At 43.1% G+C, this 22,657-nt stretch overlaps 2 protein-coding genes across 3 annotated transcripts in view; one reads left to right on the top strand and one right to left on the bottom strand.

Moving 5' to 3' along the window:
- The window catches only part of gtpbp3 (GTP binding protein 3, mitochondrial), a 32,473-nt gene extending 24,632 nt beyond the window's left edge, over positions 1 to 7,841 (top strand). For both annotated transcript variants that reach the window (XM_067990798.1, XM_067990799.1), the window contains 2 exons: positions 1,597 to 4,029; positions 7,756 to 7,841. In XM_067990798.1, coding sequence (XP_067846899.1) covers positions 1,597 to 3,081 — 1,485 coding nt within the window. In that variant the 3' untranslated portion in view covers positions 3,082 to 4,029; positions 7,756 to 7,841. The remainder of the gene's footprint in view (positions 1 to 1,596; positions 4,030 to 7,755) is intronic.
- Positions 7,842 to 8,481: 640 nt separating this feature from the next.
- Positions 8,482 to 21,317, bottom strand: ankrd45 (ankyrin repeat domain 45). Its single transcript, XM_067990800.1, has 6 exons — positions 21,135 to 21,317; positions 19,957 to 20,300; positions 18,482 to 18,649; positions 16,659 to 16,753; positions 16,401 to 16,539; positions 8,482 to 11,136 (listed from the first exon to the last, which is right to left on the bottom strand). Exons 2-6 carry the CDS (start codon positions 20,282 to 20,284, stop codon positions 11,081 to 11,083), a joined length of 786 nt encoding a protein of 261 aa, XP_067846901.1. The 5' UTR covers positions 20,285 to 20,300; positions 21,135 to 21,317; the 3' UTR covers positions 8,482 to 11,080.
- Between the last annotated feature and the right edge of the window lie 1,340 nt (positions 21,318 to 22,657).

The following is a 22,657-nucleotide window of genomic DNA, read 5'->3' as shown; positions in this document are numbered from 1 at the left end:
GTAAGCCATTCAGCCCCTCGAGCCTGCTCTTTTACTGTCTTTTCATTGCCTCAATGAGATGATCTTTTACAATACCTGTCAGTTTTCTATTAAGCAGTTTTCAGCTCATTCAACCCTGTGTTTCATTCTGCCCCTTTTTTTCAACCCTTCTATGGGGCGGGCTATTGTTACCTTTCAGTCTGACAAAGGGTTCTACACAAAAGTTAACATTTTCTCTTTACAGCTGCATTTCCAGCATTTTCTGCTTTTTCCTCATATTCTATAAAATGGTCTTAAGGGTAGGTTCCTGTTCCAGTAGTGGCTCAGGGTGTGGTGTGGTATGGTATTGGCCTATACAGACCAGGAAGGTCTCTGGTTCAATCCCTGATATGTACTGAGTTAGCTGATGGTGGGCAATGCTATATTTGGCTTTGTGCCCCAGATGAAGGAAAATCAGCCCTGCTTGATGTGCGTATGTGTGTGAATGTCAAATGGGGACATGATTGGGTTCAGTTGTGATGCTCCCCATGGTTCAATATCCTTCCAGCACTCACTGTCTAGGCCCACATATGAAAAATGGTCAGTGGTTGAGGTATTAGAGAGGCTGACTGTGTCAGTGGAGCTGTCCCCAAGCCAGCATGAGTCAGTGCCTTCAGGAGAGGAAGGAAGAAAAGCATGGTCTTTAACTGAGATGAAATCATTTAAAAATAACCTTTTATTAATGAACCAGTAGTCGAACGTAAGTTTGCTCCCGTGATTTAGAACCTGTCAACTTCAGATCTCTGCTAGGTCATTGATGAGATGCTGAAGGGAAGCCAAGTGCATCCCTACAGGGAGGGAGAATCAGCAGGTGAATTGGGGAACATTAAGTCAATTCAAAGAGAATCCAAATGAAAAATGTCATCGGCAGAAAAACAGATTCATAGAACCTCGATATCAAAATGCCATTGATTAGGCATATCTATTTATATTAATTGCTGAGATGGTTTTATTATTTAGGTATTATTTAGGTAACACACTCCTGCTTCGCAGTTTATATCAATTCTTCCATCGCCACTTTGTGATTGATTGAGTAAGAATGCGCTAGATCAGCCTGATGACTTGTTCACTTGATTCCCACCCTGTGAAATGTTGGGATGTTTATGTCTGAAACATAAACAAAACTTGACAGAATGCAAGTATATTGCTAAGATTATGCACAAGGGGGAAATCCCTGAGCTGAGGAGGAGGTGGGAGAGGAAGGTGCTAAGTAGAGGTAAGGAGCTTTTACCACGGAGAGGGTGAGAAATCAGTCACTCCCATTTGCTCTTGTGGAGCTCCCTGGACTAAACTAACATTATACAGAGGCCTGGGAGCAAATGAATTTCCTTTCTCGAATAAGGTATTAAATGGAGGTGGTTGTTGGCCCTAAAAGAACAGGTGGGGGGGTAAAAGAACAATTTATAATGGGCTAAGAATTGTTGCTACGTTGAATCTTGGATGATGTGTTTGACGCTGATCATTCTGTCCATTCTGGGAAGTGGTCATTTATTCCTGGCAGTGTTTTCCTCTGGCAAGTACAGCGTGTCTCTTCCGTTTATTAAATGAAATAATAGACTTTTGATTTTCTTCAAACAGTGCAATTTTCGGGCCAGCTTCGTGAGGACACGGTGCTCAGACTCCAGAGAGAGAAGCACCATTTTTGCGCTGAGCTCAGGTCATGGCCGGTGTGGGGTTGCCGTTATCCGAGTGAGTGGTCCCGCCAGCAGCGACGCGCTGAGCTGCCTGACTGGCCGGAGACCTCTGCCTCCGGCCAGGGCCGCTATTCTCCAGCCGCTGCTGGACCCTCGGTCTGGGGAGCGCCTGGATGTGGCGCTGGTACTGCGGTTCCCAGGCCCGCGCAGTTTCACCGGAGAGGATTGCTGCGAGTTCCATGTCCATGGTGGATCAGCGGTGGTGGCTGGAGTTCTCCAAGCCCTGGGAAACCTGCCTGGGCTGCGTCCAGCTGAAGCAGGGGAGTTCACCAAACGTGCTTTTCGGAATGGGAAGCTGGACCTGACTGAGGTCGAGGGGCTGGGAGATCTCATTCACGCTGAGACAGAAGCCCAGAGGAGGCAGGCTCTACGGCAGATGGCTGGAGACCTGGGGCGCCTGTACGGTGGCTGGAGTCAGAGGCTCGCTCAGTGTCTGGCCCATGCAGAAGCTTACATTGATTTCAGCGAAGATGACAACATTGAGGAGGGAGTACTTGGCAAAGTTGACAGTGACGTGCACGCGTTGCAAGGAGAAGTTGACCGCCACCTGCGGGACAGCCGCCGAGGCGAAAGGCTGAGGGGCGGAGTCCACGTTGCGATTGTCGGGGCGACAAATGCCGGGAAAAGCAGCCTGTCGAATGCAATCTGCCAGAAGCCCGCCGCGATAGTGTCGCCGATAGCGGGGACGACGCGGGATGTCGTGGAGACGGCGCTGAACATCGGAGGGTACCCCGTCCTGCTGAGCGACACGGCCGGACTCCGAGAGACCGCTGACATCGTGGAGCGAGAGGGCGTGAGGCGCGCACGGGAAAGGCTTCAGCAGGCGGACGTTGTGGTCGTGGTCGTAGATGCCACGGAACTCCCGTCGGACTTGACTGGCGTGGTCCGTTTCCTCCAGGACTATCTGAGCGAAGTGATCTTGCACAAATCTGACGAGCGATGGGTTAAAAGCAGCCCGAGAGTGGCGGACTGGATTGTGGTTTGTAACAAGACAGATCTTGTTGAGCTGAAGGACTTGGATAAGTTGCGCTTGGTCTTGGAAGAATGCGGGCTGCCTCGGGTGTGCTTGCTGTCGTGCAAAACCGGCGGCGGTTTTGAAGACTTCCTACATCTCCTTGGAAAACAAGTTGAGAAAATGTGCGGGAACCCGTTGGCTGGCAGTCCGAGTTTAACACAGGCCCGTCACCGGCTGTACCTCCAGAACTGCGCCCATGCTCTAACGCAGTATCACCAGCATCGGCAGCTGGACCTTGTCCTGGCCGCGGAGCAGCTGAGAATCGCATTGAGACAACTGGGAAAGATCACTGGGAAAGTTGGAGCCGAAGAAATCCTGGAAGTTATTTTCAGGGATTTCTGCATTGGGAAATAAAACTTTCATAAAAGCGTTTGTTTTTAACTCTTCCAATGACATAGAAACTTAAAATGGTGAGTTTTGAGTCCGCTGGCGTAGAAAGTGTTCCGACTTTTTAGGGCAGACTGAGGTGGGGCTGGAATAGAGCAGACACGCAGTCCCTGCACCCACATAATGATTCACTTCAAATGTTATAGTATTGACTCATCAAGCCAAGTGACGTTAAACTAAAACCAGTAAGGAACCTGTTACTCCAGGTTTCAAGAAACTATTAATTTATTCAATAGCTCAAGCGACTATACCGGTTAGCAGATAGTTTTATTGGAGCTCTCTAACCGAATAGCTCGGTCAGCAGGCTCAATTCTCAATTTTTTTAAAACAATTTATTGCCATGTAAAGCAATGTTTAGCAAGATTTTACAAGAAATGATTGTACATGATTATTATACCATTAAATGTAAATAAATGCAATTGGAGAGCCCTAATGATGCAAGTTTAATCTAAAAATAGCAAAGTGGAAAATTGGATTTCTCTGTCACACAGAAGATATGAGTAATCGCGATAGTCTCTGAATCATACAGACCAGGAGGGTCTCAGATTTGATCCCCGTTCTGTGCTGAGTTAAATAATATTAAAGAGAAGAAAGTTGGCAGTGCTACAATTGGCTGTCCAGAGCTAAGGAGGGGGAGGAAACAATCGTTCAGGATCCCTGCAATTGATTGTTATGAGCATACCCGCACTCGGAGCGGAGCTACAGGCGGGAGCGGACCTATGAGAGAGCGCGGGACTCGGAGACTACTAAAGGCCCAGGCTCGAGGCCCTACCCGCACTCGGAGCGGAGCTACAGGCGGGAGCGGACCGAGGAGAGAGCGCGGGACTCGGAGACTACTAAAGGCCCAGGCTCGAGGGCCTACCCGCAGAGAGGCAATCGGTGAAAAAAACAAGGATTGACGTCACAGGACAGCGGGTAGGTGATTGGCGAGTCGATAAAGGGAGCAGTGGAGGCCTGAGATGAGTAATTAAACTCACCTACGTGAGTCTTTTTCCCCAGCGGGGAAAGAGCTTCGCGGGCTTTTTCAAAGGCGGGGGCGGGGCCAATTCATTGGTACCCGTATATAGGTGGAGCGGTTGCTAAACCCGAGACACTACACTAGTAGTGACTCCCACCCTCCCACCTCCTCTAACCTTTTGGGGGGTAGAGGGAATATAAAGTGTCGGTTCGTTTTTATATTTTGTTTTCAGTGACTTAACTCCTGGACCTAAGATAAATAAGAAGCAAAAAGTAATCCAAAGTGGGACGGATATTAACATCGAGCGGGAGGATGTATTGGCGGTTTTAGCAGGCCTAAAAATGGATAAATCCCCAGGCCCGGACGAATTGTATCCCAGGCTACTGTGTGTGGCAAAGGAGGAGATTGCGGGGGCTCTAACACATATATTCAGAACCTCTCTGGCCACAGGGGATGTGCCAGAGGACTGGAGAACCGCTAATGTAGTACCATTATTCAAGAAGGGGAGTAGGGAAAAACCGGGGAACTACAGGCCAGTGAGCCTAACATCAGTGGTAGGAAAATTATTGGAAAAAATTCTGAAGGACAAAATTAGTCTCCACTTGGAGAAGCAAGGATTAATCAGGGATAGTCAACATGGCTTTGTCAAGGGAAGATCATGTCTGACTAATTTGATTGAATTTTTTGAGGGGGTGACTAGGCGTGTGGATGAGGGTAACGCAGTGGATGTGGTATACATGGATTTCAGTAAGGCCTTCGATAAAGTCCCGCACAGGAGACTGGTCAAGAAGGTACGAGCCCATGGAGTCCAGGGTGCCTTGGCACTTTGGATACAAAACTGGCTTAGTGGCAGAAGGCAGAGGGTGATGGTCGAAGGTTGTTTTTGTGACTGGAAGCCTGTGGCCAGTGGGGTACCACAGGGATCTGTGCTGGGGCCCTTGCTGTTTGTGGTCTACATTAACGACTTGGATATGAATGTAAAAGGTATGATCAGTAAGTTCGCTGATGATACAAAAATTGGTAGGGTGGTAAATAGCGAGGAGGATAGCCTCAGTCTGCAGGACGATATAGATGGGTTGGTCAGATGGGCGGAACAGTGGCAAATGGAATTTAACCCGGAAAAGTGCGAGGTGATGCACTTTGGAGGGACTAACAAGGCAAGGGAATACACAATGAATGGGAGGACCCTAGGCAAGACAGAGGGTCAGAGGGATCTTCGTGTGCAAGTTCACAGATCCCTGAAGGCGGCGGAACAGGTAGATAAGGTGGTAAAGAAGGCATATGGGATACTTGCCTTTATTAGCCGAGGTTATGATGGAGCTGTATAAAACACTGGTTAGGCCACAGCTGGAGTACTGTGTGCAGTTCTGGTCGCCGCACTACAGGAAGGATGTGATCGCTTTGGAGAGGGTGCAGAGGAGATTCACCAGGATGTTACCAGGGCTGGAGCGCTTCAGCTATGAAGAGAGACTGGGAAGATTGGGTTTGTTTTCCTTGGAGCAGAGGAGGCTGAGGGGGGACATGATTGAGGTGTACAAAATTATGAGGGGCATAGATAGGATGGATACTAAGGAGTTTTTTCCCTTCGTTGAGGGTTCTATAACAAGGGGACATAGATTCAAGGTAAAAGGCGGGAGGTTTAGAGGGGATTTGAGAAAGAACTTTTTCACCCAGAGGGTGGTTGGAGTCTGGAACTCACTGCCTGGGAGGGTTGTAGAGGCAGGAACCCTCACAACATTCAAGAAGCATTTGGATGAGCACTTGAAATGCCATAGCATACAAGGCTACGGACCAAATGCTGGAATATGGGATTAGAGTAGACAGGGCTTGATTGCCGGCGCGAACACGATGGGCCGAAGGGCCTCTATCCGTGCTGTATAACTCTATGACTCTACCTGTACTGGACGTCTGCCTCTGGATGCTGGATAAGGATACAATGAGCTTGGTCAGATAGCCTGCAGCACTCGTTTTCAAGAGGCACTCGTGATTAATTGGATGAGCGGCTCTTGTGGAACTGCACATGTAACTGTACAACTGAAAAGTAAATGCCTCCAGGAGACGAGGGGGGAAAAGTGGAGGAAAAAAGAAATAGAGAGGTACAGAGTGAGTCTTATAAGAAAAAAATACATCTCAAAAGAGAATAAAACCAAGTTGACAATACTGTCCTCAGCAACAAAAAAAAAACCTATCTGGTACATCAAAGAAGAATCCATTGAACAGAATGTTGAAGGAGGATCCAGGATACAGTGAACATATTATCGACCACAAAAATCAGGATCTGCTGTGAAAGCAGCATGGGAATCTTCACCAGAAAGCCCAGATGCACGGGTGAGGGATCTGGTTCCAGCCATAATGCTAGCAATGTTTTTAAAGGATCAAAACCCAGTGATTCCCAGAAGATGTGAGGACATTCCTCAGCTCGCTTACGTCACAACTAGCAAGACTAGCAAAAAATAGATATGTAACAGTAGGATGAGTAGATTCTAGGAACGATTTTTTAAAAAATAGCAGACGCTCCTCGATATTGCTTATGGTATATTGAGAGGTTATGTGGTTCTGTAACAACAGGAACATCATACACAGGGTCGCACGGTGTATTATAAAATAATGAGGATAATATTTGTCATTAAGTTGCTTTCTAATAGATGTAAAGGGACTGTCTTGATGAAAGTTATTTGCTGCTACGTGAAGCCATGTTTAACCTTGGTTGTTCATTAAAGTGAACAGGTTAATTCCTGCAGTGCACCCAGGAAAATGTATGATTGCATTCAGCGTCTATAATTGAACTTTGTTGATCAGAGTTTTCACCTGATTCTTTTTTGCACTGATTAAAACACTTGACTGTCATTTGATAGTATTGCCAGTTCAGTGTTTTCCACTCCACTACAGATGCACTATAGCCTGCTGGGCCACAATATCTCTGGCCAGAGTAAAGATGCGAAGCTGGATATCTGAAGTGCAGAGAAGTCCACAGAGATTACAAGTTGGAAAATCAGTACTAACCCTAATACCTTTTGGACCAAGCTCGGACTGATAGATTTTTTTTATTCGTTCGTGGGATGTGGGCGTCGTTGGCGAGGCCGGCATTTATTGTATCTATATCAACGAATGCAGGAGAAAAGAAACAGGGGACCCAAAACAAGTGAGAAAAACAGTCCGCATGAGAGGAAGCACAGCTTGCTGTAGTGGGCAGGGAGTATGACTGAGATGAATATGTGAACGGTCAAAAATGCAAGGTGCAAAAAATAATTAACGTTATAAACTGGTAATTCATCAACAAAGAAAAATGTTGATGTCACAGAATGGTAGAAGATGGATCACAATTACATTGGTATCTCATTACAAGCAAAATAAGGTAACTGCACTTAGTGGCCTCTTGTGCATTCCCAATTTTCATCGCTCCACCATGGGCGGCCATGCCTTCAGCTGCCTAAGCCATAAGCTCTGGAATTCTCACCATTAACCTCTCTGCTTCTCCAACACTCTCTCCTCCTTTGAGACGCTCCTTAAAATCTACCTCTTTGACCAAGACACCTGTCCTATAGCTGCTTATGTGGCTTGTTGTTAAATTTTGTTTGATAACGCTCCTGTGAAGCGCCTTGGGACGTTTTACTGCGTTAAAGGCGCTATATAAATGTAAGTTGTGGTTGTAGCGGTACTTTATTGGATTTGTAATTTTCTAGGTAAATGAAGCTTTTCTACACGTGTTGCAACGCAAATCCACCGGGAAGGTCATCATAACCATGAAATGTACTGTGCCGAAGGGAGAAACCGGAGACAAGTTGGACTAGGAAATAGCAAACGGGTCTCTCTTTGAAACAACAGAACTAACACTGCATATCCTAGCAACCTATATGGCTAGCATTTTGCCACAAAAAGCTAAAATATAGTAGAAATTCTTATAAAGCACTTAATGGTAATAATTTCATATTTTATGTACACAGCCTTTTTAAGGTGCATTCAAAGACATGCTGATTTTCATTGATCGCCAGACCAGTAATTTATAGTGTCGATGCTCCAATGTGATGTGTAATGGAGTGGGCTGGTAAAGCCATAACCTCATAATTTCCAAACATGTATAGTTTAGGACCTTGGCAGGGAGAAGGAGTCGAGAAGAGATGATGCTTGCTCACAGGGAAGGAAAATTGATGGGCACGCCTCCCCATGCCATGTATGCATCCATCATAGCTGTCAGGTCAAGAGTGGCAGTCATAGAGCTCTTAGTGTGTTACTGCATGTTAGACTAAATAACCTGAAAGACCAGTTGGGTAGCACTGTTTGTATTGAGAGAAATACCACGTGTGTGGATAAAACAGCAATAGTTTTTTTTAAGAAAAGTAGAACGTACAAATATAAACGTACATTCTAGAGAAACCATTTACTTGAAAATGAAAGCATCTCAGACTGCCTGACAGTTTAATCTGCTTGCACTTTATTTTTAAGCCATGTTTCGGGCTACTGGCTCAGAGGGAATTACAGAACGCAACAGTGCTGGGTGAGCTGAATTCACATCAGTACAGATATAGCCATCCACACAAGGTACATAAATGATGATATCATTCAGTATGTGTGCATTTTAATTTAGTTCCCTGAGCCTTCTCTTCGCAAGGAGCCCCTTGTATTGAAAAATGAACAGTTTGATTAACTTATTGATTTTTAAAAAATTAAATTATTTTGAATCATTATATAGAGGGTCCAGCACAGGCGTACACAACATTTGAAAAATACCTCCACAAGCGAGGCTAACACAATAAATGGTGAGTTACAGAAAGCCATGATATAATTATGTTTGATTCATGTGTGGAAATATGTATCATATGTAGCTGGTCATGTAATATAACTTACAGGAAGTAGGTTTTCAAGTGGAAAGGAACAAATTTAAATGATTTTTTATTTGCTATTTCTGTAAATTCAGAAAAATCAGTTGACTGTGCTTTGTGGTGTCCTATCACTGGAATGTTGCATCTATATTTACCAATGACAGTCTTAAAATGTTACATTCTTTTTTCCTGTGCCATTATCTGAAACAAAACTGGGCATCAGAATGTTCTTTTCTGTAACTTTTCTAGATTTTTTTTGTGTAATACCTTCAAGATATACAAATGGTAGCAATAAACAGCGGTTATCAACAAGCTGTACAAGTCTTCTGTGGGGAGTAATTATTAATCCTTGAGTGTTAACATCTTCATCCATTAATGACACACACTATAATGGCAATCACTGTCCCCATGAGAGCCACTGTTGGCAAAACCAGGAGAGGAAGAAAAAAATTGAAGTATGATAATAGATGCCCTGGAGTGACTTTAAGGTTATAATATTGCATAAAAATATTGCACATAGGGAGTAAAAATAGGCAACATGCACACTTCATGAATGATACTGAAATAGCTGAAAGTTGAAAGATTTAGGTGTTTTAGTAGACTAAGGTTAATCTGGAATACTACTTTAATTGAAACAGTGGGCGTAGAACAAGGGAACACAGGTTCAAATCAGTAAAAGGCACTTCAGGACTGCTATCAGGAGGATCTTCTCTACATAGAGTGATCAACACTTGGAATAGACTTCTGAGCAGAATGATGAGGTTAAAATCAAGGAATCATTTAAGATACAATTAGATGCAGCAGCAGGGGGAGTATCGGTTTGTTCTGGATGGATGCATCATGATGGGCCAAATGGCATTCCTCATCTGTATATATTTCTTGATCTTGGGGTTCAGATAACATTAATTGTGCTTATGAAATTATCCGAGCTCTTTGTTCAGATTACTGTTTTGCAAATCACTCCAGAGTATCCATTACTATTGATACAATGTATACAACAGTATTTGCCACTGTAAAACAATGCATTGTTTCTCCATAAACCCCATTCCTTCAGTCAAGTAACCACATTATAGCTTTCATGCAGAAAAACCCTTCCTGCCCTCACTTTGTCCTGTTACACACTAGAGCCAAAAAGAAAAAAATCATTGCCCACTTGAAAATTAAAACATGGCGATTTGAAAAGCTAAACACAATATATTACAAACTTTAAAAAGTAAACTGCATTTAGGAATGTGTTGAAGGATTTTGCAGTTATAACATTGTCCAAATACTTCAGTGTATTACAGCCTTGTAACATACCAAATGTGCATTTTCTATATGCTATATCTTCAAAAAAAAGGAATTAGTTTTTATAAAATTTATTCTCCAAAAAGTGAAAACTGTAAACACAACAAATAAAATTAAAGAGGCACATCTTCTGGAAAAGTGTTTGTAAACAAATGACAAAAGTTTATTAAATGCTTACTATGTAAATTGTGCTACAGTGTCATTTCTACATATCATTGCTGTTCTTATTGTTCTCCTGCCAAAACTTTTTTCCTGAAGACTGCTCCTTTAAAAGTTCATGATAACTGTTAACAGTTTTTTTTAAAAAGGGTTTTTGATGGACTCCCTTTTTAAAAGGTCATTCTGAAATAAGTAGAAGCAACACCAGTATAAAATAGGGAAAAACATATTACATTGAATTGTCACAGAATCCCAAATATTATTGAGGGGAAATATCCATTATCTCCAATCGGGTCTCAGTACCCCCTGCCCGCCGGTTCCCTGCTTTCTATTTTAAAGCTGCTGGTTGGGGGCAGGCACTCTGTGTAGCGAATCCTCCTCCCGTGTAATCATGAATGGAGCTCGGTGCCGAAGGCTGACTGCTCATTCATGTCGTCACAGGAGTGGAACTTAATGTCACAGATGGACTTAAACACAAAGGCTACCTCCAATCAGTGGCTCTCAAGCACAAAACAGCCACATGGTACAACTGAGAAACATTGATAAGTATACAGATAGCTCCCTTGTTAATATTCACAATAATGAGGCAGTTCGATAGACTATGCTTCCTCACTAACTTAAATAAGTCACATAGCTATAAATAATCCAATCAAATACAATGAAAAAGTAGAGTGGCACAAACTGAAAACGAAAAAAGTTCTAAAATCCAGTTACTCTGAAATCTTCCATTTTGATTGTAGTGTTAAGCCAACGGTAAAGATGGTGTTTGGGTTTTAGAGGGCTTTCTGGACTGTGGAGCTTCAAAAAAAGGAATGGCAAAATCAGCGTCAGCATTCATCCATTTTTGATTCAGTCTGCTTCTATATCAAAGAACTAGCTTAAACTAACAGCACTCATTAATCTGTAACTGGATTAAAGAAGGTGCAGGTAAATACTTACCGACACCCCTTCCAAGTGTTTTTTTTAAAAAGTAATTTTAGTTCTTCACAAAACTTTGATTTTACGAGTTACTTCTGTAGCGATCCAGTGTGAAAAAACACAGGTGGATGCACTCCAGACAAGGTTAACAGAGAGATTTCCTCAAAGACCTGCCCTCCATCATAAGGTCAGAAATGTGCATGTTTGCTGATGATTGCACAGTGTTCAGTTCCATTCGCAACCCCTCAAATAATGAAGCAGTCCGAGCCCGCATGCAGCAAGACCTGGACAACATCCAGGTTTGGGCTCATAAGTGGCAAGTAATATTCATGCCAGGCAATGACCATCTCCAACAAGAGAGAGTCTAACCACCTCCCCTTGACATTCAACGGTATTACCATCGCCGAATCCCCCACCATCAACATCCTGGGGGTCACCATTGACCAGAAACTTAACTGGACCAGCCATATGAATACTGTGGCTACAAGAGCAGGTCAGAGGCTAGGTATTCTGCGGCGAGTGACTCACCTCCTGACTCCCCAAAGCCTTTCCACCATCTACAAGGCACAAGTCAGGAGTGTGATGGAATACTCTCCACTTGCTTGGATGAGTGCAGCTCCAACAACACTCAAGAGGCTCGACACCATCCAGGACAAAGCAGCCTGCTTGATTGGCACCCCATCCACCACCCTAAACATTCACTCCCTTCACCACCGGCGCACAGTGGCTGCAGTGTGTACCATCCACAGGATGCACTGCAGCAACTCGCCAAGGCTTCTTCGACAGCACCTCCCAAACCCGTGACCTCTACCACCTCGAAGGACAAGAGCAGCAGGTACATGGGAACAACACCACCTGCCCGTTCCCCTCCAAGGCCACGGATGTGGGGCTTTTAGCCGCAACTGCATCATAAAAGTAGATAAAATTTCTCGAATGGCTGAAAGGAACTATCCATTCAGGTACTTAGAAAACTCAATATGTTAAATCCCCAGCAGCCTTGCATCAGCTCATGATAGCAGCTTGTTGGGGGAAAAAAAAAGTCTTGTCTAAAACAACATTCAGCATCCTTTATCAAATTCAGCTCTGAAGGATCCAAATCAAATCACACTTTGATTAAAACATTTAAGGATCTGCCCCCAACCATTTTCCAGTTTGTTAATATATTTCTCAAGAACTATTTTGAACTGCCCCAGTCAAAGAAGATCTAAACTAGAGTAGAGTAGCTTTTAAAAAAAATTATATTGATTAGTTGCCTTGTCTAAAATAACTACAAAAAAATTACAGTGCTTTCCACTCAGTGTTGCTAAGTGTAAGCAAATGTGGTTAAGAACATGTACATAAGAAGAAAAACTCTGCCCAACAAGCCTGCCACAAATGTACAAATGATCCTACAGTGGACAGCGCCCAATTTATTTAATCTTCTGAGGTAAAGTTCGACAAAATTTCACCCTGACCCTCTTCCCCCCACCCCCACCACCCTTCCCTCCCCAAAAAAGGTAATCAGACAATTCTCCAGAATATCTATTCACTTCTACTGTTCAATCCTGGCTGGTTGCTTTCCTTAGTCACAAATGGCACAGGAACCATTGTATTCTCGAGAGTATTTGATTATCTCCATCTGTATTTACTCCTAAACGTGACCTGACCAACATTTCTTCCTCAAGCAATACCACCAAAAACAGACTAACTGGTCCCACAAATATCACTGCTATTTGTGGGACCTTGCTGTGCACAAATTGGTTGCTGTGTTTGCCTACATTACAACACTGATTACACTTCAAAAGTGCTTTGGGATATCTTGCGGACATGAAGGCGTCACATAGATGCAAGTTTTTTCTATAACCTTCAATCCTATTCCAAACTGGATATTTATCCAAGTTTTTTTTTGAGGAATGAATCAATGCTGCATTACCTGCTTTTGCCAGAAGTTACCAATAGACATTCTGGAAAAAATATCTTTCAATATATTTACTATTTTAAGATATTTAACATCAAATTGGAAGAATATGGTTTGAAAATAATCTAATAAATGGCAATCAAGACAGCTTCAGCAGGGGTAGTAGCTCTTGCCTGCTCAATCACAGACTTGTTTGAGAGGTGACATCACAAATTTGCAGGGGAAGCAAGGTGATACAGTGTACTTAAACTTCCAAAATGCCTTTGATAAATTACCACGTTAAAGATTCCTTTACAAACTACAGTTGAGATAAGGATATGGACTTGTAATTGGCTAAAAGGAAAGAAACAGAGGGTAGATGTTAAGGGAAGTAAGTCAAAATTGTGATGAGTCACCCACTGTGGGACCCCTCCTGATGCTGGTTTATATTAATGATTTGAATTAATGCAAGATGGTTCAGCTATCAGATGACCAAGCTAAGCAATAACCTGCTCACCGATGCTCAGTTTGGGTTCCGCCAGGACCACTCTGCTCCAGACCTCATTACAGCCTTGGTCCAAACATGGACAAAAAGCTGAATTCCAGAGGTGAGGTGAGAGTGACTGCCCTTGACATCAAGGCAGCATTTGACCGAGTGTGGCACCAAGGAGCCCTAGTAAAATTGAAGTCAATGGGAATCAGGGGGAAAACTCTCCAGTGGCTGGAGTTGTACCTAGCACAAAGGAAGATGGTAGTGGTTGTTGGAGGCCAATCATCTCAGCCCCAGGACACTGCTGCAGGAGTTCCTCAGGGCAGTGTCCTAGGCCCAACCATCTTCAGCTGCTTCATCAATGACCTTCCCTCCATCATAAGGTCAGAAATGGGGATGTTCGCTGATGATTGCAGTGTTCAGTTCCATTCGCAACCCCTCAAATAATGAAGCAGTCCAAGTCCGCATCCAGCAACGCCTGGACAACATCCAGGCTTGGGCTGATAAGTGGCAAGTAACATTCGCACCAGACAAGTGCCAGGAAATGACCATCTCCAACAAGAGAGAATCTAACCACCTCCCCTTGACATTCAACGGCCGAACCCCCCACCATCAACATCCTGGAGGTCACCATTGACCAGAAACTTAACTGGACCAGCCATATAAATACTGTGGCTACAAGAGTAGGTCAGAGGCTGGGTATTCTGCGGCGAGTGACTCACCTCCTGACTCCCCAAAGCCTTTCCACCATCTACAAGGCACAAGTCAGGAGTGTGATGGAATACTCTCCACTTGCCTGGATGAGTGCCGCTCCAACAACACTCAAGAAGCTCGACACCATCCAGGACAAAGCAGCCCGCTTGATTGGCACCCCATCCATCACCCTAAACATTCACTCCCTTCACCACTGGCGCACAGTGGCTGCAGTGTGTACCATCCACAGGATGCACTGCAGCAACTTGCCAAGGCTTCTTCGACAGCACCTCCCAAACCCGTGACCTCTACCACTTAGAAGGACAAGAGCAGCAGGCACATGGGAACAACACCACCTGCAGCAGGAGTTCCTCAGGGCAGTGTCCTAGGCCCAACCATCTTCAGCTGCTTCATCAATGACCTTCCTTCCATCATAAGGTCAGAAATGGGGATGTTCGCTGATGATTGCACAGTGTTCAGTTCCATTCGCAACCCCTCAAATAATGAAGCAGTCCAAGTCCGCATGCAAGTCACATACCATCCCAACTTGGAAATATATCGCCGTTCCTTCATCGTCGCTGGGTCAATATCCTGGAACTCCCTTCCTAACAGCACTGTGGGAGAACCTTCACCACACGGACTGCAGCGGTTCAAGAAGGCGGCTCACCACCACCTTCTCAAGGGCAATTAGGCATGGGCAATAAATGCCGGCCTCGCCAGCGACGCCCACGTCCCATGAACGAATAATAAAAAAAGAGGACTGTGGACTCAGGAGTTGGCTTAGATCTTAGAGAGAGAGCCCAGCACAGTTTGCATTTAGGCTGATCAATGACAAATAAAGTTCAATACAGACAAATGAAAGGTACTGCATATTGGAGGTGATATAGGAGGCAGGATGTACTGCAAAGATGGAATACCACTTGTCAAGTTTGCAAGGCTGCCAGTTTACTCACCATGTGCAAATAGTGCGAGATGACAACAAACAACACAAATAGGTTGCTGGATTATATTGTCAAATCAGTTGAGCGAGAATGCCTAGAAGCCATGCTGAAACTATATAGTGGTCTGGTCAGGCTGCCCCCAGAGAATGAGTCCAGTTTTGCTCATCGTGACCTAAGGTGGCCGACCACATCTAGCGCTAGTGCACAGGAGAACATCAAGACCGACAGGAGATGAGCTACAAAACATGATTGGATAAGCTAGGACTCTGGTCTTGAAAAGAGGCATCTCAGAGGGGACCTTTATTAGATTATTTTCAGACAGTACTCTTCCATATTGGAGATGATATCTGAAGCTATTTAATACACTGAAAGATATTATGTTTCTGGAATGTTTATTGGGATAAAGGAAGTAAATCAGGAACAATACTTCCAGCTATGTTAAAATAGCAGGAGATGAGGGGACAGGTTCAGAGTTGTGAAAGGAAAAATTGAGGACAGGTGCCAAAAAGTATTTCTTTACACAAAAGGTGGAACAGGATGCCGGGAAGTGTGGTTGGATCCAGGGCATGGAACTAATTGAAGAAAAAGCTATATAATAAATGGTAAAGCAGGTATTCTGGAAGGATGAGATTGAATGGGCTGAAAGTTCTTACTTATCTAAACCTTTTTTGTGACATGAATATTTAGAATGAAATTTAAAAGCTCCTTCAGCTTTCATCCCTAGAATTTAAGAATTTTAAATTAAAGAAATTAATAAGGTAGTAGTGGGGTGAGGCAGCTGATTGGCACTCAAGAAAACAATTGCACTAATAAACTGCATTTTCTCCCCCTGGTAGTGACAAGGCTTCTGCAATGCTTTGATGCTGCAGTGCTCTGTGCCTCCACACTATCTGGCACAGCAGGTTTTACATTGCTAATTTGGTTTGGTGCTTCTGTACCGCTGATAAAGTTTAAAAATAAGAAAACCCAGCAAAGAAATTCCCTTCAAATCTGTGTATGCTTATTTCTGCTCCCATCCCATTATCTTAGGTTCAAACTTTAGCCATCAGTGTAGAAGCATGGGACCAGCTGAACAGAGGAAAAGAATATACAGATTTAAAATCAGCGTTCAAGGATTTCACGGTGGATTTGTGTTTGTACTCACATGGTGTTGTTAGTTTGGTCATTATTGGTTCCACAGTCACCTCCAGCAGTTTCTTTTGCTCCTGGAATTCCTGTACGGAAGCATTCTGTGCTGAATGCAGCCAATCGGATTTTGCACGGCAGGCATTTGCAAAGATAGTCTACAAGATGACAAAAACTCTTGAACCCAAAAACCCAATGCACATTCACTCACTACACAACAATGAAATGGACAGAGAGCGCAGTGCTCCCCTTTCAACCCAAGAATGATGGAGCTTACCTTGTCATGCTTGGTCAGCTTGCCCTGCACCTTTTCAAGATCAGCAACAGTTTCCTGGATGTTATTAATATACAACTCCAAAACCAGTTTGACCTCTGCAGTTAAAAAGTGCAAAATAAAAATGTATTGCAACATTCTCTTTAACTTAAACAACTTGAGCAGTATTGTGGTGTCATTGGGGATGCGACCATTTATGCCGGGGAACAGTGGCAGTGTGTAGCATCACAGAGTGGCAAGGTACAGGTTCATGCCTATGATATCTCAAGGTGAGTTCCAATTCCCAATTGTACCGAGGTGGGGAGGTGGCCAGAAGAGGCAAATAAGAAAGACGGGGAAAAAAACACATTGGGAAGATTGGTCACAGCCAGTTACCCTCACACATCTCCAACCAGAGGACAGTATCAGGCACTGGGAGAAGGCCTGTAACCCATTCTCTCAGCTGACAAGGTTGTGAAGAGTATAGGTGAGACAGAGAGAAAAAAACATTCATTTTAATTCTTTAAAACCTCTCAGGTTGCCTTTTTATCTGGGAGGGACTGAGCAGGAGCAGGCAATGAAATAAGAACATCACGACATTTGAGTTGGGAAAAATAGGAGGTAGATGGGGTGTCAAACCACACAGAAATAAAGAAAAACTTGTTACTCCAAGATTTAAGCACAAACTCAGATTTAATTTAATAAGATGTGTGATCTTGGTGCAGTTTACTACTTATTTACAAAATTGCCTGAAACTCCAAAGGTTCAAATTTTGCATAATACTTAAATATTAAACCACAGTTATATAGACGTCCTAGTTTTCTTACTTTAAAAAAAATTAGAAAATGTCCTTCATTTGTTGTTTTCTTAAATCCTTCCTCCCCATTTTTACTGAAATCCTTGCTGGGGTACAGTTCCAGAGGTGCCAGGCGATTCCCAGTACTTTGCTCAAATGACCATTATTCATGTTTGATCCTTGACAAGTGAGTTTTGAGAGGATGTTTGTTTGTGGGGCAGCATCACAACCTCACCTGACATCTACACACATGCATCTCCAGCAGGGATTGCTGGAAAGTGAACAGGGGTTTGGGACCCTAGCTGATTTTTCTCCTCATGCAGAGTCTCTGACTCAGCACCATCTGATCTTGGGATCTTTCTGGTCTGTATGGCTTTGCTACTTTCTGGATAAACTCACTGAATTCACTAGGGGCAGAGAAATATTCTTATAAATTAGATGCATTACCCCCCCACTAGGGATTTTAGAGATTTATCATATATGGCATAATCAACAACTTGCAAGGGAGCATATCAAACAAAATCTGACACCGAGCCACATAAGGAGATATTAGGACAGGTAACCAAAAGCTTGGTCAAATGGGTAGGTTTTAAGGAGTGTCTTAAAGGAGGCAAGAGAGGTAGAGAGGTTTAGGGAGGGAACTCATAATCCATTTATAGTACTTATTTAATTTTCAATTGAAAAAAAAAATGTTTTTGTCGTGCAAGAAAAACCACTGCTTTGTAAGGTAATTCTGTTGTTATAATGCCAGCCTGTGGAACTCTTTAAGTGTGAAATTATAAAATGAATTGGAATACTTATTTCATCTAGTATTGTCTGTGGACTGGCCTCGCTCTCCCTTGCAATATCATGTCACGTTGAAGCCAGGAATATTTAGAAAAGAATAATTTTGAAGCGATATACCATTGGCGTATTATCTAGTGAGATCATCCAAGCTTTAATAAATATATACTTGCCTTGTTAGCACTATATGTACTGCACAAAACCATGGCTGGCATAAATTTCTGAGGATCATTAATGTTGGATGATAGAACAGTGTGCCACTTCTCACCTGCCCAATCTAGAAACTCTGTGCAATCAGTCTTTGAATATCGATTAGCTATATCTCGTGCCTTTTCATTTCTGAAGCTGCTTTCTTGAACGCTAGCTCCGAGTTCCACCAAAGTTTTCAGGCTATCCAGCTTCCCCCAGGCAGCACCACAGTGTAAGGGTGTGTACCCTGTGAACAGGAAACAAAATAGTATTTGTAACTGCAAACGGGTACTGTAAGGCAGGTGAGAGTCTAGGTAATTAAGAAAAATAGTATGCGTCACAGATTAATAGCATATGATGATGTGTTCATTCTGTCTTTATCTTAGAGGAATTTATACACGATGACCTGGACTTGGGTATACAGGATATAATTTCAAATTTTGCAGATGACACAAAACTTGGAAACATAGTAAACAACGTGGAGGATAGTAACATACTTCAGGAGGATGTGGACAAACTGGTGAACTGGGCAGACACATGACAGATGTAATTTAACGCAGAGAAGTGTGAAGTGTTGCATTTTGGTTGGAAGAACGAGGAAAGACAATATAAACTAAATAGTACAATTTTAAAGGGAGTGCAGGAACAGAGAGACCTGAGGTGTATGTACACAAATCTTTGAAGGTGGCAGGACAAGTTGAGAAGGCTGTTAAAAAAGCATATGGGATCGTTGGCTTTATAAATAGAGGCACAGTGTACAAAAGCAAGGAAGTAATGCTAAACCTTTATAAAACACTGGTTAGGCCTCACCTGGAGTATTGTGTTCAATTCTGCGCACCACACTTTAGGAAGGATGTCAAGGCCTTAGAGAGGGTGCAGAAGAGATTTACTAGAATGGTATCATGGATGAAAGACTTCAGTTATGTGGAGAGACTGGAGAAGCTGAGGTTGTTCTCCTTAAAGCAGAGAAGGTTAAGAGGAGATTTGATAGAGGTGTTCAAAATCATGAACGGTTTTGATAGTGTAATTAAGGAAGAACAGTTTCCACTGGCAGAAGAATTGGTAACCAGAGGACACAAATTTAAGGTGATTGGCAAAAGAACCAGAGGCGACATGAGGAAACATTTTTTTAAGCAGCGAGTTGTTATAATCTGGAATGTACTGACTGAAAGGGTAGTGGAAACAGATTCAATAGTAACTTTCAGAGAGCCGGCACAGACAAGATGGCCAAATGGCCTCCTTCTATGCTGTACCATACTATGATACTATGAAAAATCCATAGATCACAGTTTAAATTCTGCCTTCTGGGTCTGCCCATACTTATTCTAAAGAATCTGTACTTTTCTTCTATACTCTCACTTCATTATGTCATCTTTGCTTTTATACAGGAACTGTACATCTGTATTAGCATTAGTATGTAAAAAGTTTTATTACAAAAGATGTTTTGGCATCCTCATTAGCATGCAATTCAAGCAAAGAAATAGGAAATTGCCGCAAAAAAAACTCTCAGCAACTACCAATGTTGAGAAACTGATGAACAATGCAGACAAGTACCTCTGCTAGTTTTCTCATTCACATTTGCTCCTTGTGCCACCAACTCCTTGATAACTTCACAGTGACCCAGCATGGAGGCTATATGGAGAGCATTTCTGCCGACGTCATCGTGTATATTTAGCAATCTATTTGCTTTCTCGTGGTTTGGATCATCTAAACCTTCAAAACACTTGTGAAGGTTCTCAGTATCTCCTGTGAGCACACTGGTAAGAAAGTTGTTTACATTTTCTAGCTCAAGATCTTCAGTTTCTGCCGTATCTTCATTGTCGGGGTCTGTAACTTCTTTTTCAGTGTCATTTTCACCGTCTGGATCCATAATTTCTTCCATATTTAATTTTTTTTATCTAACAATGTAAGAATAGTAATAAAATAACATATACACATTAAAAATGTATTGTTTGTTAACCATAGAATGAACCATCAATATTTACGTCACCAAAGGACACCATTCAGCCCATTGTGCCAACACTTTGCCACAGCAATTCAAAACTAACCCCACTGCTCAGCTCGCCCCAGACCCCTCTTCATCTACTTCAGATATTGATCCAGGTGTTAGCCGTGGCTAAGTGGTAGCACTTTCACCTCTGAATCAGAAGGTTGTGAGTTCAGGCCCAACTCCAAAGACTTGAGTACAAAATCTGGGCTGACACTCCAGTGCAGTACTGAGGGAGTGCTGCACTGTCGGAGGTGCCGTCTTTCAGATGAGACGTTAAACCAAAGCTCTGACTGCCCTCTCAGGTGAAAGTAAAAGATCCCATGGCATTATTTTGAAGAAGAGTAAGGGAGTTCTGGCCAATATTTATCTCTCAATCAACAATACTAAAACAGATTATCACATTGCTGTTTGTGGGACCTTGCTTTGCGGAAATTGGCTGTCGTGTTTCCCTACATTACAACAGTGACCACACTTCAAAAGTACTTAATTGGCTGTGAAGCACTTTAGGAAGTCCTGAGGTCATGAAAGGCGCTATAAAAATGCAAGTTCTTTCTTTTTCAAAAGATGCAATGTGCTCTGCCTCAACCACTCACTGTGGCAAGGCAGTCCATGCCCCCAGACAGAAGGTAATTTCTCCTAAACTCACTCTTTTAGTAACAAGACTCCTCAACCAAAGGAAATATGTATCCCCTATCCGTCCTATCAAAACAAAGCAGACGTAAGCCTTTTAACTGTTCCATACTTTAATTTTAGTTTCTGTTCTCTCTCACATCGACGTTTCAGTAACTTAACTTTCATCTCAACCAGCTCACGGCCCTGAATATCACAGTCTTCGTGTCTGTGTCTGGATCTCTTGTCAAAATACTAGCTGTTAGGGATCAGCCTCAACCGTCTCCATAGCAACCCGCCTCTCCGTGCAACGCGAATAAAGATCCCGCCCGAAATAGGTGTAGCGCGAATTAAGGTCCGGCGCGAATGCGCTGGAGAAAAGAAGATCCCTGAGCTCGCCAAAGTGGAAAGAAACGTAACGGATATCAGGGAAGTAATATACGTGCTGAATACCACGACGGGGAGGAGTGGACTAGGAGTAGTGAAACATGGTGCTTTAAAAAACAATGATTCTATCAATATATTTATTAAAGCTGTGGGAAAATATTTTTAAAAACCACCAGTACCACAGGTTTGGGGAACTACCAATGAGAATGAATAGTCTTTTCTATAATTGTTTAATTACAGCTTACTACCATTCTGTCAGTCTGAAAAATACACACAGATGTATTGATTTAATAAGTATCTCTCCCACATCAATAAAATGTCACTCCTAATATGTTCTTACTGTTGTTCTGTTAACCCACCACTTAGGTCTGTTTACCATGAGGGTAGTTGACCTGCCTGGGAATAATCAGACCTAAGTAGAAGATAACATTTTAAAAAATCATACAACTTGCATTTTTTAGAACCTCTAATGTAGAAAAGCATCTCATGGAGGCATAAGGAAAAGAAAGGACACAGACCCAAAGCAAGAGATAATGGAGGGGAGGGGATGGATGACCAATAGTTTGGTCAAAGAGGTGGGTCTTAAAGGACAACAATGAGATGGGAGAGAAGTCCAGAGTGTGCAACCTCAAGAAAGATAGACTTGCATTTATTTAGCACTTTTCATGACCTCAGGATGTCCCAAAGTGCTTTACAGCCAATGAAGTACTTTCGAATTATAGTCACTGTTGTAACGTAGGAACATAGGAACAGGAGTAGGCTATTGCAGCCCCTCAAGCCTGCTCCGCAGGGAACGTGGCAACCAATTTGCACGCAGCAACGCCTCACAAACAGCAATGTGTTAATGGCCAGATTATCTGGTTTTCTTTAGTGATTTTGGTTTAAGGATTAACATTGGCCATGACACTGAGGAGAACTCTTCTTCCAATAGTGCCGTGGGAATCTTATACATCCATCTGAGAGGGGCCTCAGTTTAACATCTCATCCGAAAGATGGCACCTCCAACAGTGCAACACTCCCTCAGTACTGTGCTGGAGTGTCAGTTTAGATTTTATGCTCAAGTCTCTGGAGTGGGACTTGCTAACTCAGTGGCGGGAGGCGGCTAAATGTCGGGTGACCAAATAGTAGGACAAAGGGGTGAGCACAAGAGGCCAGAGTCAGAGGAATGGAAAGTTCGGGCACTCCTGCTTATTTCTACGGGGTGGAAATTTTCCACACCGTTCACCTGAGGAAGGAGGAAGCCTCCGAAAGCTTGTGGAATTTAAAATA

This window comes from Heptranchias perlo, chromosome 9, assembly GCF_035084215.1.
Source record: "Heptranchias perlo isolate sHepPer1 chromosome 9, sHepPer1.hap1, whole genome shotgun sequence".
Classification (NCBI taxonomy): Eukaryota; Metazoa; Chordata; class Chondrichthyes; order Hexanchiformes; family Hexanchidae; genus Heptranchias; species Heptranchias perlo.
Note: the sequence above shows the minus strand (reverse complement) of the source record. Positions and strands in the feature narration are given on the sequence as shown.